This window comes from Stegodyphus dumicola, chromosome 7 (assembly GCF_044657685.1).
Source record: "Stegodyphus dumicola isolate Sdum_Otavi_A_Nest chromosome 7, ASM4465768v1".
Lineage (NCBI taxonomy): Eukaryota > Metazoa > Arthropoda > Arachnida > Araneae > Eresidae > Stegodyphus > Stegodyphus dumicola.
The window spans coordinates 136475709-136493455 of NC_140774.1; the positions used below are offsets into that span (position 1 = coordinate 136475709).

At 32.6% G+C, this 17747-nt stretch overlaps 1 protein-coding gene across 3 annotated transcripts in view; it reads right to left on the reverse strand.

The window, feature by feature from the left end:
- LOC118189478 (hemocytin-like) overlaps positions 1–17747 on the reverse strand; it is a 728690-nt gene that overhangs the window by 552179 nt on the left and 158764 nt on the right. For all 3 annotated transcript variants that reach the window (XM_085820839.1, XM_085820840.1, XM_085820838.1), the window contains exons 12-14: positions 16408–16503; positions 9161–9352; positions 2202–2271 (exon numbers count right to left, since the gene is read on the reverse strand). In XM_085820839.1, coding sequence (XP_085676965.1) covers positions 2202–2271; positions 9161–9352; positions 16408–16503 — 358 coding nt within the window. The remainder of the gene's footprint in view (positions 1–2201; positions 2272–9160; positions 9353–16407; positions 16504–17747) is intronic.

Here is a 17747-nt window from a genome sequence, read left to right on the forward strand (position 1 = left end):
CACTGGGACAATAATGTCCCAATAAAACAGACCATTGGGACATAAATGTTCCATAATATAATTTTTTTCAAAATCTACAATGAAAATTCACTTACTTCAAATAAACTGCTTGATATGGCAAAAATAGACGAAAATCACATACAACGAAAACAGCACGTGTGTCCACTCATGTATGTAAAACATGTAAAACATGTAAAACAAAGAGCTCACAGGGCACTAGTGTCATCTATCGAGAAAAAATTACACTAAAAGGTAGATGTAATCACAGGAAACCAGTGGGACACTCGCGGCAATAAATTTTACGCTTGTTTTTCCCATTGGGTGATTTGGAAACATTTGCGGGACATATACGTCCCGGTGGGGCCGAAAGGGTTAAGGCTATATTTATTTTGTTAATGTTTTATTCCTTTCAGGTTTTATAACTTTGTACAATACATTCTTTAACAATGCAAGCATTCTTTTCACCTCAATTGTTCTTAAGATTCTATAACTATTGTAATCGATGTTTTTTAACAATCAAACTATGTGGAAGGGAAATTGTTTGCATATCATACTGATATTTATCTCGGCATTGAATTCATGCCTGAGAATCCTACCATTTCTATGCTTAGACTCCGTCAAAAATCAATATGACATAAGCAGTAGTTTGCAGAATTATTCGGTGGTTTATGTGCCACTAGTTGATAAACATTAGCATGTAAAATCGAAGCATCAATGCATTGACGTATTAAGTGGGTGGCTGAAAGCGTAATTTATATGCAAACTGTCGAAAGCAAATGAAGATCCCTAGTTAGATAGCTCACTAATTTATGTGCGAATGGGAGAGAATGGCCTGAATTTGCATATGCCAATACGTATGCCTTATCATGGAGCTCTAGCAGTCAACTAATGGAATATCATCATTGTCATTTAGATCTCCCCAAAGAAAAATGAGGACATACATAAATTATGTGACAATCAAACGTCGAATTGGAGTTTTTGTACAAAATTTAAATATATGTGTTATGTAAAATAGAAATACACATCATACTAAAAATTTGTGTTACATATGTATGAAATGAATATTGCAAATAGATTTATTGGCTGAAAATCCTTTTCCTTAATTTTGTCGGTCATACATTTTTAAAAACAGATTTGAAATTTAAGAATAAATACAATATATGCAAATTTTAATTCTATAGCTTATACCAGTTGTAATTTGATTGCTACATCTTAATTTCAAGTTACATTATTTTTTCTTCTTAACCAAACTTAAAAATAATACTTTAAAGAAATAATACTAGAAAAAAATACTTGAAAATAATACTAAAAATTACTTTGCTACTCTTAAAATTAAGCTACATTGACAATAAGTCAATGTGACTTTACTCACTCTACATTGAGTTATTAAATGTAACCACAACGTATTTTGCGTTTGAAACTTGTGGTACTTCTTCCTTGAATACATAAAGTTTTCTCTTGAGTGGGGTCTGTGTATGTTTCCTTCTAACAATGAGTAATTGGGATTTTTGGGCATTGATTAAAATTCGCCATTTCGTACACCAGCGTTCGATTTCAGGCATAGTCTTGTAATTTTTTCACTGCATGGTTAGCGTTAGCAGACTTCACAGCTAAAGCTGTGTAGTCTGAGTAACAACCTAAAAAGTTATTTCTGTACATGTGTGTTCGGGGAAAATCCGCAACATACAAAATGGGTCCCAAAGTGGACCCTAGCATTCATCTCTCGTGCATTAGTAATATCCTTTCCAATGGAGACGACGAAGCTTCGATTGGTAATGAAAGAAAGAATAATTTCGATTATCTCTCTATCAAAATTGAAGTTTATCAGCTTGTAACAGCTACATGTTATAGCAGCCCCATATAGAAAATTTCAACGTTCTAAGGTTGCTCGTTTTTGAGTTATGCGCGATACATACGTATGCAAGTACGTATATACGTACGTAGGTAAGTACGTATATACAGACATCCCGAAAAATCCTCTTTTGTATTCATTTTCAAATCCGTTTTGGAAAAAAGTTCTTTATTCTGTCCATACGTTCAGATGTCACACAAAAACATCGTTCAGATGGATTCGGAGAGAGGTCAAAATAGATATTTTCGTTGAAATATTATAATACCGAAATTTTTCGCTATTACAATACTTTCAATACTTCGTACAAAGAACTAAAAATGATGAAAGAAGATAAGAATAAATTACTTACAAAATCTCCTCATTGCCTTGGCATTGAATACGTCCATTCATTGGCGTTGGAGGTTTTTCACATAAATTATCTAAAAGAGTTTTTGAAAAATAGATGAAAATTATGTTAAGCAATAATACACTAATCGGACAAATTTTGTAAGAAATTTTTGCAGTAAAATTTAGAATTGATTTTAATTCTAAATCCCAGGGAATAATGCAAAGAGAAATTTGGGATTCTATTACATATAAATACTATTAGGTTGTAGACACATTAGGTTAAATGGAAAAGCCAAAGATATGAAAAATTAGCAACCGCCTTCGCCGGGAATCGAACCACGGACCTCTGGAATACCGGCCCAGTGTGCAGAAACACTACACCACGAAGGCACGCAAAGGCAAGCGGCAGAAATACCTTATAAGGTAATAACACATCGTAAACATGGGACCTTTTCCTACATTTGATGCAGTATACTGCTTTAAAATACGCTCTGGAAATGTTCTGCTTTATAAATAACCACACTATCTACATAAGTTTTGTAAATGCTGCTTCATACGATCATAAGGATACTTGTGTGGTATCAAAATTTTATTACGATAATTGTGCTTTTTAGATATATGATTTAGGAAATCAGTGTGGTTAACAAAACTTTTGGTTTATAAGATAATTTTTTAGTTTCCATCTCAGGTATGTTCGTAGTTGGTAATGGACAATAAAATATAATCATCTAAAGAAATTTAAATGGATCGCCTTATGAAAATATTTATGTAAGCAAAAATACGAGGAGAAAATTTCCGTTTCTTCTCTCCAAAAATGTAACGAAAGCTGCTGTTTGATAACAAATTGCTTTTGGACTTGAATCTATAACTATTGCCTTTGTTCGCTGTATTGTCCACGCTCAGAACCATCAGATTCTAATCTCATAGCTATTTACTCCATGATTCGTGCTAATAATTGTCAAGGTTATTCAGGGTGCGATTTTCTCTTTTTTTTTTTTTTTAACAGATATGCTTATCGTAATAATCGAGACAGTCTCCCCATCTTCTGTCTAGTAAATGTCAGTCACATATGGATTTGACACTATTACGGCATCAGAATGACATAGAAATCATAAAAGCAAAAATTATAGATCAACTGGATTTTATTAATCATATTAAATACGATTTGACTATAATATGCGGAAAATAAATATTGGAAATCCCATCATAAACCTAATAAAAATAAAAATTCTATAATATTTTTTATAATTATCTAATGCATTATTTCTCAAGCAACAAATATGATACATGACTCATACAGAGCTTTAGTGAAAATAAATCTAACAGTTTCGTCTCAGTATCACAAAACCCTTACCAGGTGTGATTATTCGACGAAAAACGTTGACCGTATTTCGCAAACAATAATTTATCTGTAATGACAGGTATAAATGAGAAAGTGAAATGTAATTCATAAAATCGGAAGAATGTACCATATTTATATATAACGATTATGTGAAAACATGACAATGTCGTCTCCTTTTAGCATAACAGCAAAGGGGAACCTACAGCGTTCAAGAGACAATTTAAAGCATATTAGATTATATTTAACTGAACGCAATTTTTTAAGATAGTAACATTCATATTAATATAAGGGAGAAAGCAAATTCTCTTGCTGAAATGTAAGAAAACATACTCTCTAATAGAAACAAAATAATAAATATTTACGAAAGAAAAAAAAATCACGCTGTGAAGCCGCCATGCTTTGTTGTTCGTTAAGTTTGTCGTCGGAAGATGTAGTGAAAGTATACGTGATTTCCTTTGCTAATTTTATGATTCTGTGACGTTCATGCATTATGTTTTCTGTAAATCCGCTTAATACATTCTCTATACCGTTTAGTCTATTCCAGTGGTTCTTAACCTTTTGACTAACCGTACCATCTAAGCAAAAATTTAAAAACTTTAGTACCTACACTACATTTTACAATGATTATTTTTCGATTTCTCCGAAAAAATCTTATGTCATATGCAAAAATTATTCGCTATCTGTATTAAATATGCACACATAAAAATATTAGATTAAAAATTGATTATCATTTTAACTATCAAAATTTAAGTTATAATACTTCTATTATAAAATTTATTGTGAAATTTTGGCTTGTTTAAGAGAGATCAATTTGTAAAGAGATTAGGTATTTTTTGAAAGCAGGCATAATGAAAAGAGCAATCGCCTTCGCCGGGAATCGAACCACGGACCTCTGGAATACCGGCCCAGCGTGCAGAAACACTACACCACAAAAACACGCCAAGAAGGAGGGATAAATACCTTATATACTCTCCCTTTTAAAGGGCGACAGGGTTTTTTTATTAGGGGATCCAGTCGCCAAATCCTGGGTGTGGAGAGTCAGCATCCATCCTCCTTTTAGTTCGGGTGCCACTGCAGAAAGATTAGGTTATTTTTGGAAGCAGGCAAAATGAAAAATTAACAACGCCTTCGCCGGGAATCGAACCACGAACCTCTGGAATACCGGCCCAGCGTGCAGAACCACTACAGCACGAAGGCACGCCAAGAAGTTTTTTGCTTAGTTTTAACCATAAATTAGAATTCACTTTTAATTTTGTTCAGTATTTATATTCCAAATAAAACATGGAAGAAAACCCTTGTTTACACAAGTAGGTTTTGCAAAAAAAAGCAATAAAAATTTAATAGCTTTATTTGAAATGCTTTTAAATTCTTTTTTTCGGTTCAGCCAAAAGTTAACTAGAGTGTTATTTTTTAAATCTTCAGTTAGATTTCGATCACAGGAAATTTATATCAATTGTTCTTTTTCTTTCAGGTACATTTGTATAAAATGGATTTCTAATCCAATTTTCTTTTTCATAATCCTCTGGAAAATACATGCTGAAATTATTTATCAAAGCAAAACAATAATTTTTAATGCCGGTTTCTAATTCTTCTTTTATCTTCAAATTATTTTCGGTTGGAAAACGTTCTATAAGTGGCAAAAAGTGTAAATTGTAGTACCCAATTCTTAGATTATTAACTCGATTTTTTTTGTCATTACAATTATTTCATCTCGAATGGTAAAGGAATTGCCCCTTTGTCCTTGTAATACTAAATTTAATTAATTTAATTTTGCAAGAATATCAACTAAATATGCTAAACGCGCGAAGCATATTTCACTAAATTAACATTTTTGCAATTCAAATTTGAATCACAAAGAAAAATTTGAATTTCTGACTGAAGTTCAAAAAGACGATTTAAAATTTTGCTTTGGATATCTTATTTCGGAATGTAACAAAAGCGTTTCATGTTCACTGCCCATCTATGGGCATAAAATCGTAAATATTCATGAATTTAAAGCTCGGCTTTTAATAAAATTAACAATTTTCACAGCTTGATTCAAAACGATTTTCAGGTTTTCGGGGATTGTTTCGACTGCTAAAGCTTCACGATGAATGGAGCAGTGAGTAAATTTAGTTTCAGGTGCGATTTTATTTATTTGAGAAATCACACCGGAATGTTTCCCTGTTGAAGCCCGAGCTCTGTCACTGCCTACGGCAATGCACCTATTCTAAGGAATGTCATTCTCAGACATAAAATTTTCAATTGCTTTAAATATTTCACTTGCAGTTGCTCTATCACGAAGATATTCACAAAATAAATAGTATTCGGCAATTTTTTTACCTTCTTCGAAATGTATGTTCACTAATAATTGAACAAAGCTCGTTATATCAGTACTTTCATCAAATTCCAATGAGAAATACTCACTGTGTTTTATTTTTTGAATATCTATCTCTTTTATGGAATTTGCCATTTCATGAATTTATCAACTTTCTGTATCATTTGCTAACAGAATAATATAAAGCTCATTATATCCAAAAAGGTGTGTAAGATCAAATTTTTCGTTGAATGATGTTAAAGCGAGATTCTTAGTTGTTGGTAATACTCGTATAATGTTTTCTCGAAGAGTGTGAGCCTGGCAATTTTAAGTCTTACTAGGTAACTAGCTTCCAAATCTTTTTCACTTGAAGTAAGAAAACCTTTCATTACTCGTTCAGTATTTTTGAACTCCGATAATTTCCACCTAAAATAGTCTTCTCATTTATCCTTTAAATTGCCATGCTTAGCTTCAAGATGTCATTTAAGAAACGATGGTTTGATACTTTGAATGGCTAACAGTTCATCGCAAACAACATATTAAGATTAAAGGTCCATTTCCTCTACATTCTAAGTAAACGCAAATGATAAATAAATTTCATTATATTTTCTATGAACAATTTATTTTCTTTCCACTATTATAAGATTTTCCTGGATAAATCATCTTGAATTGCCACTTTTTCGCTCAGTCAATTCTATACATTTTTCCATTTTGAAAATTTAGCTTTGTTTTATTATTTTCTCCTAAATATTTAAATGTACAATATATTACAAGGTTTTCAAAAGCAAACGACGAAATTCTCAAATCGCGTAGAAAAGTAAGGAATACAAAGAAATAAAAAGACAAAGTACCTGCTGTTGGAGACAGGAAATCGACGTAAAAAATATTCTAATAAAAAATAGAGCAATATGAGCCCGGAATTGGTTGCGAAATAAAGAGTAGACATAAATATCGATCAACTTTAAAAGAATTAATGAGATAATTAAACTTTATTTCCTATTAAATTCATAGAAAATTTATTTCCTATTAAAAAGAACATTTATTATTTCTTTTAAAAACATCATTTATGACAAAATTTGTTATGTCAATGACTAAAAAAATATTTGTGAAAATAAAAGCGGTTTACTTTGCTAAATTATGTGAGTGGCTATTGATTTTCTAAAATATGTGCTTTTAGATAAGCTCAGATCGCATAAATTTACGAGTGTTAGAGAAAAAAAACTTGAACAGGATGTTGAGTTATTTAATTTTTAAATTTTATAGTTAAAATACTTTGTTTCTTTGCGTACCACCTATTTTTCTCTTAGGTACCACCAGTGGTACTTGTACGTTGGGTTGAGAATCTCTGGTCTATTCGGTTTAGAATGTATACCGATCAACGTAAGATTAAAAGGAAAGCTATTAGAGCTACAGTTGAAGCATGGAAAGGTCTTATTGTTAAGAGTGAAATAGATGATTTCGCGAAACTGTTCGCGGTGCCTAAATCAACCGTGTGCACGATTTTGAAAAATAAAGAATTTATAAAACAGCTGATGTGGCGACCGGCGTACGGTACTGACGTCTAGGAGATAAAAAATATGATGGAAGAGATGGAAAAATTTGGCTTAATGAAAATCAGCTGGCGGGTAATGCGATTTCTGATATGATAATTTGTGAGAAACCTATGGTCCACCACGATGATTTGACCAAAGCTATGCCTGCTACTAGTGCTCAAAAGGAGAAGGTTACAGCCAGTAAATGTGATTCGAGGATTTTGCTGAGATACACAGTATGGTTATGCACAGAGAGGTTAATTCAGAAGCAACAGGAAAGTTTCTGTAGAAGTACAACGAGTTTCTGAGAGTTAAGTCTCGAATCAAGTGTTCATTTGTGATGAAAGGGACCTCTTTTGGAAACGAATATATACCAGTGGAATATATACCTCAAACAAAAAAGAAACATCAGTACTATAGCAAAAATCAATGAAAGACCACCTTAATTTCTTGCTATGTTCAAAGGCAAGGTGTAAGGAAAAAAGGTGTGTAAGATCAAATTTCTTTTCGTGTATTATTCTGTCAATCGACAAGACATTACGAAGAATGCCGTTCAAAGCAGTGGAGATCGAATACGAAAGCAAGGGTTATCAAGTAGTTTTCTGCATAGATACACAAGGCGTTTGATCTCCCAGTGATGGGAGATTTATTTGATAGTAGGCGAGAGGTATCTGCCCTCTCGGTGAAAGTTTACGTTTTCTTAAGAAAGTTATTTTCCAAATCCTCCATGCTTAGAAACGTTTAGTGGATGAGCATGGCTTCATCAAGATAAAATATTTATCTTCTTACACCATTTATCTTATCTAGTCTATGGATCTCGAACTTCAAAAATTTGGAACCAGTGCTATGTTCAAGACATATTTTGAAGTTAGAAACTAAACAGAACTGATCTTGAAGGAGTTATGGAGAGATCGCTAAAACATCCTTCATTTCCTAAGAATCGTTGAGAAATATGGAGAGAAGTGTCTGTGAGGACAATGAACTACGGATGGAAAACCTCTTTAGCCTAAATGTCTCCAAGAGTGTTAGAATGGAAGTCAGCGAAGATGTTGTCCATGAGTTAGTGAAATATCAGCTGACACATTTCAGCTTTAACACCTCGCTATCAGCAAAAAGAATTCGCAGAGGAAATTTCTTCATGGAAGGAACGGGAAAACTCTGTAATCATTCTCACTGCTAAAAACCCTGTGTGGCCAAAATCCCAGGGTTAACAGAGGGCAAATTGTTCAGTTATAACAATATTCAATGTGAATATTTTAGGAAAGTTAAAAAACTTCGCCAACATTAGACCACTTAAGTTCGTTTATTCTCAAAAGATTCAATTGCCAGGGACGGCAAGCACTATACAAGTGGTACTTAAGTAAAGAATACAGATACCGAAAACGCTAGAATTATGTCAGGATGGAAAGTTACTTGCTTTCGAAACATTAATTTCTCTCTTAATCCTCATCTAACTTTCACAGGCATCATATAATGTCAATAATAATAACACACGAATGCATTTGTAATATTTTCGGAACTTTTAAATTAATTATCGTAAGCAAGTATTAGTAAGTATTTCTATAATAAAAATAAATATTTTGACCGAGTTTCGTTTTGCATTGCAAGGAGACAAATTTACATCAGCTTTCAAATATTAAGATAGAATTTGATTACAAATAGGATATATACTTTAATTATTATTTTTTTAATTTGCTCGCGTAGAATTAGTAGCGGCAAACCTTTTGGGACATTAAAATGGTATGTCTTTTTTGACATGAGGTTTTTCAGTAATACAAGTACTTTCATTACGAATGAAAAAGAAAATTTACCTCTTCTACACTGTGGAGGAGTTGGCGGATTCCAGCGCCCGTCTACTGTGCACCTGTATATTGAAGACGTTGGAGGATCAAATGCCATACCAGGAGGACAGGCCAGGTTACATTCCGTATATTCCGGGTTATGTCTACAGTCTGAATACAGTGAATCACTAGACAGGCGACTGAACTCGCATAAAGACACAGCTGGAAACAAAATTAAGATGTGCTTTGTTAATAAACTGAGGTAATGTGGATCGACGTTACCTCAGATAAGTGAATCTGTTGAAATGGAAGATCACAGCGATTTCGAGCTGTGAATTAGGTTTCACGAGTTTTTAACAGTCATTCACATCTTAATGAAGTTAATGTCATTTTAAAATAATAAAATGTTTATATTTACTTTTGCAGTGCATGTTTATTATGCAAATAGGATGTCTAAAAAATTTTTAAGACTAAAAATATACATTGGCATAAAATATTAGCATGTACTGTTTACTTCACATTAAAGTTAAAACTATAAAAAGCCTGCAAGCCATTTTGTAATTTACTCCCTCCGTATCAAAATGTTGTCATTTTTTCTCTGGGCCGCATTAAATGGATTTTCTGCGCATAGGTAACGCACACTGGACACGCGTTTTGATAACGAAGCACTGCTTTTTTATGGGTAGTAGCTTGTCATTATTTTCCCACCAACCTGCATAATGCCTTCCAAGACCTGCTGCAAAGCCTAAAAAAGCATGATTCAGTATTTCGATTTTTAGATTGTTGAATGAAATATAAACATTTTGAATAAGATGGTATATGTTGGAATCTCAGCATGATACTGTAAGACTTGTACGAATGCTAAATCCAATGTGTTATGTTATTGGCTTTTCGGAGGTTGGCTCTTAGAAACAGTTCTGGCCGACACATTGTTTTCTACCGTAGTCGCTACAATATTATACTTAGGCCTTTCATTATTTCTTAGTTGCTCCTACAGATTTCTGTCTTCAGGTCTTAAATTTCGTTTGTTATCCATAGCTCTATAAAAAGAATGAAAATAAATCGACATATAGTATCAAAATGCTATTTTATAAAAGTAGAAGGTTATGTATTCAAAACCATTCTTCTCGCCTTTATCTTTTTAGGTCATTCAATACGGAGGTAGTACATGTTTATTCTCAAATACCCTAAAATATATCTTCAAAGCCCTTCTTTTTGGTGTGCGTGTGTGATTTTTCGTTTTATCGCTTTAATTTTTTTTCTGCCTCTACGTTGAAATCTCTGCAAGTATAGTGCCTTTTTGCAGGTTAATATGAAACTAATTCGTTGGAATGAGTGCTGCTTAGTTTTCTTATGCATTCTGCATATTATTTACTTCAAAACTTTTATGAATTTACAGAACAATATTCATTCCAAAGTTCGCCGTAGATTAAGCACAACTTCGTATAATATGGATTTAGATCATGCTTTAGTTAATCAGGAATGGGGATAATCATAATCTTAGATAATTATTAATTTTTTTACAGTAGATCTCAAACATTTACAGCATTACTTGATGGCATAGTTTAATGCCATTGATCAAATTAAAGTACTGTGAAATTTCTTATCAACAAAAGAAAATTGTCTCCGGAAATAAAAATTCCCAAATCTCACATTTCGAATTATAATCTTTCAACTACTTCGACAAGTGTTTCTATTTTGTTTGCTAATATTTACGTCAAATCTCTTCCTATTTGTAAATTAGGTTTTTCTGAAGCCTTCTAGTTTAGTCAAAATCTATTAGTTTTTGTTGAGCCTAACTTCAATATTTATAATTCAATAAAGTTTAGAAAATTTGATAATTCCCTTTTTTAACTGTAAAGGATCACGCTATTAGCTCTGTTGGTGGACGTGTTATTTTAAACTAAATGTTTTGACTCACTGCGAATAAGCGTAATACATTACGATGGTAAAAAAGACTGAAACGATTATCTATAAAATTCCTCTGATACGTTACATGTAATATGTTGTAAGCGCAAATAAATTCAGATATTATTTTAAAGACAGTTATATAGTATTTACATATTTAAGCTATGGAAATTTGCATTGGTTTACATTCCACGTTTACTATTTTGTCTGTATAATTAGAACTAAATGCTTCTGAATTCGTACCCTATTCAGTCTACTTTTAAACCAGCATCTTCTTTTCTATCTGCCAACCGCTACTCTTGCCTTCTTTAAAATTTAGTTTTTCATCATATTACAGTAATTCCGTTTGATCATTATTTCTAGTAAAATGTAAATTATTACCAACATATACCTTCAGAAATAAAAATAATTAAAGGTGATGGAAGTTAAGAATTTCATATATGGGATATAAGAAATATGGCATATTGACATCATAAGAAATTGCTCTAACTTCAAATACAATTCAGCCTAAGTTTCAAATGATTTCTCTCTGAAATATAAATGAGCTTTAATTTCTTCTTCTCCCGCAGTTTCTCCGCTTTCTGCTTGAATATGACATAAAGATGAAAAAAGGGAAAACTCCAGACGTAAGATATCAATCAACAGTAACATTTCACAGCGAAGTTCTTGAAGATCACCAGTTTCATAAACAAAAGTTGGTCACCATGGAGACAGACCAGAAACCTAACATAAAAATATACCCCAGCATAACAACGTGCTAAATACAAGTGCAGTAATAAGCACACAACTAATAAAATTTCATTTGAATAGACATTATAATATCTACTTTAAATACAAAACAGCTTTCTGCAATGCATTTGTGAATGAAACATCTTATTTCCATATAAATTGATTGATTAACATAAAAGTTCGAATGAACTCCAATTACTTCTACGCAGGGTAAAAACATCAAATTTCTGGACAAAAATTAATTTTATTCTTGTAGAGCTCTATTGACAAATTAATAGCTGATGAAGTTCTTAAAATAGTTTTTACTTCTTTGAGTGTGTAGAAAATCATGGGAGCGAACACTGAAAAACTCATATTACTCTTTCTATCAAGGATTCAATTACACTCATGTACAAAATTAATTTTGCATGCATAAAAGTCTGTATTTCTCAGAAATTGTGCATTTGAATTAATGTGGAATGATATGTAACATCTCAACAAATAGAGAATAATATAAGATAAATACAAAAACAAAAGTTTAAAAACACTGAATCTGATATAAAACTGCAGCATGAAACAATAGAAATAGCAATATACTGTTTAGAAAAGAAAAAACAATAAGTCAGAAAAATATTTAGGCTTATGAATTTAATTTGGACTGTGACCTTTCCTGACTAGTATACACATTCTCAATGTGTGTTCATGCTGGCAATAGCATTGTTAACGAAATTTTCTGAAATTAAGTACTCTTTCTTCAGCAAAGCGCTCTTCGAGAGCATTATATCTCAAGGAAAAGGATGTTTCCTTGCAAATGCTATTCTAAGATTCTAAGATATTTTAATTCATAAGCTCTCTATCAGATTAAGATCAGAAAATGTTGCTGGCCTCGCTATTTACTCAATGTCTAAAATTTTAAAATATTTCTTTACTAAATTTTGATCAATGTGGACGAGCATTTTCGTCCATAAATAAAACGTTAGACCCACATGCACCTCTAAGAAGTATTACATAATGTTCTATAACGCTGATATTTCTGACTGGACATAAATGTTCTATTCAAAATTTGCAAGAGCGTATGTCCATCGATCATTACTTCCCCCTTACTGTCACACTTCTACTACCAAAGCGGTCACGTTCCATACTAATTCAAGGAAGATTTCGCTTTCTTATCCTCCTCCAGATGAAAATACGTTTAGAATAATATGTAAACCTCCATTCATCCGTAATGAAAACATAGGATCACTGGTATTCTAGTTTTGTTGTTGTATGCGTCAATTAAAGCGATTCCTCTTTTGTTGTGATGACAGTGAAACCCACACTTCTGCCTTTCTGGCATAAAAGATTTTTTCATTAAGTCTTCTGTTAGTGACGGCTGCAATTGCTGACTTCCTGTTACGATGGATAGTTATTGACAGATATCGATCTCCAGAAGCATTTCATTCGCTTGCGACTTTATACATTACGTTTACCAATTTTACTGCAGTTTCAGAGTTCTGAAATTGTTTCCATAGCATATAGTCTCTCTTGATATATTTACACATCTAACTTGAACTTTGAAAGTTCTTATTGCTTATCTGCGAATGAATCAGCTTAATAATAAAATTTTAATCTAGATAGCAGTTCCTTTGGAACTCTTAACCTATACATCAGCTTTTCTCGAAGTGCGGTTCATAATCGGTGGCGTAGCTAACGGAATTTTGGACCCTTAGGCAAAACTTAAAATAAGTACGTATATATATATATATATATATATATATATATATATATATCATATTATTGGTCAAATAATTGAGATTTAAGCAATTCATCATTGCTTTGATAATACACAAAATTTATTAAGAACAAAACCACATAGAAACAATATTAATAAACATTTATGCATACCTATACAGATAACAATAGATTCAATACTTGCTATATTCCCTTTTATCAAAACTGGTTGCATTTGTTTCATCTGTTTTATTACTTTCAAGGTGGATTTCAGTTAACACTTTCGGGATGTCACCATAACATAATTTTGCTGCATTTAGAGAGGTAATTCTTTCTTGACAGAGTAGCCGGGCTTAACTTTTAGAACACATTCCTGATTAGGTTGTAAAATTTTAAAAAATTCCCATTGGTTTAAATTTTTGCTATATAATAAGTATAAAATTTGTAATACATCGAAGAATCACTTGCAGCATCATTAATTATGAGGTCTAAGTTATGAGTTGTTCAGTGTATGTTTCAATCTCACACTTAAGCTTCCCAGCATGTATCCAAACACAGAACAGCAATGCAAAATTCGTCAGCCATGTCATTAATTATTAGTACCAACATTTTTTTAATTTTTAGCTAATAATATAATGGTTTTCCAAGCTCTGATGTCCTTTATTTATTAATGCCTTTTATTATTATGCTTTATTATGCCTTTTCTTCTGTTAACTTAATTGGTTCGTATCAATATAAAATTTAATGGATTTTTAATTAATTGTGTTTTAAACTACTTAAAATACTTATTTAAAATATTTTAAGTTTAAATTCCTTATAACCACCGCCATTGTTGTATTTTAAAAAGTATCTATGCTGGTATTAACATATGCTAAAAAATTACATTTCAAGGGAACTAGAGTAAGGTAAACATAATAATTATAAAAGTGTTCCCCACTTGAGAAAAGTTCGAAAAATGCTGTCATGTATAATTTATAGAGACGTGAAGAGGGAACCTTCAGAAACGTGATTCCACATTCAGATAACAATTAATGTATAATTTAAAAAGGACTTTCAAAAACTAACAATTTTGATAGCATTTACAAGAAATATATTCATTAGTATACATTATTCTAACGAAATTGAGAAAAAGCATAAAAATGTCGATTTTACTATACTAATATTATATAGAATACCTAAAAAATGGCATTTATAAAGTAAGGCATTGAAAATTGATTAAATACCAGGGCTGTGGAGTAGAAGTCATTGAGTCGGAATCGGAATCGGGCAGATTTTGGGGTAAAAGTAGTCGGAGTTGGTGTCGCTAAAAAAAGGTCGACTGCGACTCCAGTTTTCGTTGGACAGTTTAGATTTGAAATGAAATTAAAATGAATTGAAAAATCATTAATGACAAGCTGAGTTATTAATATTATTTATGAACTATATACATCAATAAATAGTTATTTTCCATTTTATTCACATATTAATAAATAAATATAAGGGAGGAGTATGGATATGACATTTGCCATTAGTGATTAAATTGATTCATTTAGTTGCAAATCTAACTGGTAAATTTAGGTAAGCAGCAATAGCAGCAAGAACTCCCGAAATCGATGCCATTCTTAGGAAGCGAGCAGGAAAAGGAGCAATTATTGATCAAGCAACGCGATAAGGAAGTACATATTTGATGATAGGATGAAGGATTTTAGAATTAAGAACTTTTTAGAAAATGTAGATAACCCTAATGTTTCACTAACAGAAAGACTGTGGAATGTTCTTGCAGAATTGTAAACTCTTCTTTCTACACCGTATATAGCCACAAAAAAGCTGAAGTCTGAAGAATTGACAGGAGGCGAAAATGGAAGATTGGGATGTTTGTTCTTTTTGAAATGGATGGTTTATTGCAGAAGGAATCATTTCTTCAATGAAGAAAAGAGAAACTAGTTTGCTAGACAATGAGATATTGCTGAGTTAAATATATAGATCTAAAACCCTAATTTTCTTGGATGACGAATACATTAAAAAGGCAAGCAAAGCCACCTATGAACTTTCATTAAGAATGAAATTATTCTCAGAACAATATAATCAAACTGCAGAGATTGCAAATAAATCTTTATTATCCTCTTCCAGTTATGAATCAGATTTTGGGAAATATTTGGATAATACTGAAAAGGCTAAGGCAAAGAAAGCGAATGAAAATAAAGAACCAAGAGTCTTTAGAAATAAAAAATGAAAAAATACAAACAAGATTTCTACACGGCCTTTGAGGAAATAAAGAAATATGATTGCACTTGCAGGACACCTTTTTTAGAACTTATAAAAATCTATCCTGAAAAATTAAAAGAAGTAACTCTAACAGTAAGAGCTCTTTCTCCTACTCAAGTTAGTGTGGAAAGTTCTCAGCTCTGAAGTTTATCAAATCGGATCTATGGCCCTCCAACAAAGAAGATCGGGCCGAAGCTATACTATTTCTTAGAAATAACTAATGCCAGTTTTTCCATTTTATAACAAATGCTAATTACTATAAATAATTTGCTATACCATCAATTTTTTCCTGTAGCATCTTTACTTTTTTATATTAAAAACATAAGCTGTAACCCATGTGTATATGTTTACATATATATTGATATATACGAGGAAGTCGAAGTCAGAGTCGGAGCTCTTAAAATTCCAGGAGTCTGTCATTTTCAATACCGACTCCACAGCCCTGTTAAATACTGCATACCACTTAGATTTGGCAACAGTAATGAAAACATAGTGCCACTGGTACTCACTATGTTTTCACTACAGTGTTATTCAGCCGTTCATATCAAACTGAGTTTCCTTGTAGCTTTTAAACAATAATCTAATTCAAGACAGAAATTACATGTACATTTCATTGCACTTTACTGCATTTAAATTAACATACTAATTATTAATGAAATAAGTAAAGTTTTATGGGTTCTAAAATTATTGTTAAAGATTTTACTTACGATATTGACATCTGTTTCCTCTATGAGTTGAAGGGCACGAACACTGGTTATTAACAGAACATCGACCTCCGTTTTCGCAAGGTGGATTACAAAGTACTGTTTAAAAAGAAAAAAAATATATATGTATACAAACTCTTCATTTCGGTTTCTTTCAATGAATAAGAAGATTATAAATAACTTAATTGCTATGCGTAGTTAAGGCGTTTAAAATAAGAGTTTGCTTTTAGCTTTTCAAAAATTTTACAATACAAGTAAGCAACGCAACTCTGGTACTCCAACAGGAGTCATACCCTGTAAGGGACTGCACAGCCACTAATGAGCCTTCCCTTACTAAATGAGCTACATATCAGCAAGTGATTCTCGGGAAATCTATTTGCTAATCTCCTGTAGCGATTAAAAACTTTGTTCCATGTATTTTTTCCTCATTCTTTGATGAATGTGAGAATTCTACTCAATTCAAAATGTCGTGCATAAAATTTTCATTTTGGTGTATACTTCAAAGGGGTTCTGTGGCATGCCGTGGTTTTTGCCGAAGGTATAAAAAATAAATTATAAATCGTCTCTAAGACAACTGCGCAGGGGCAAAGGTCTAAGGACTGGTCACTTTCAGAAGTATTCATCTTAGGAGGTTGTCATTACGACAAGTGTTATTGCGTCCAGAGTCTTTGGACGATAGAGATTTCAGATAGCCCCACAAAAAGAAATCATACGGGGCTAAATCAGGCGAGCGCGCTGGCCACTGAAGATCGATCCGTAAGGAGATAAGGTGTCCAGGAAAATGCTTTTCAAAAAAAAAAAAAAAAAAAAAAAAACATGGTCCAATGATGCCTATTCTGGACAATGCACAACAAATAGTGACACGTTTCGTATGAAGGGGCTGCTCATGAAGTTCTCAGGCATTCGTGCCGCTCCAGTATCGCACATGTTTTGTTTTGCAACCGGAAAGATGAAAATGAGCCTCATCGCTAAAGAACAAAAGGGCATCATGAGGGCATCATCATTATTGTCAAGAACGGCTTCGCAAGCATTTTTTCGTGAAAGAAAATCGCATGGATTAAGTTTTTGCACCACTTCTAATTTATATGGACGAAAATGCAGTACGTTGAAAAGTACGACTCCACGGCGAACGCGCTCCTGTCTCGTCTACTGCATGATCGGTACTAAACCTATAAGGTTTTTCTCCCACTTCCCTAGCGTGCCTTCGTGGGGTAGTGGCTCTGCACGCTGGGCCGGTATTCCAGAGGACCGTGGTTCGATTCTCGGCGAAGGCGGTTGCATATTTTTTATCTTTTCTGCTTCCAATTAACCTAATGACTCTACAAAAGGTATTTCTCCCACTT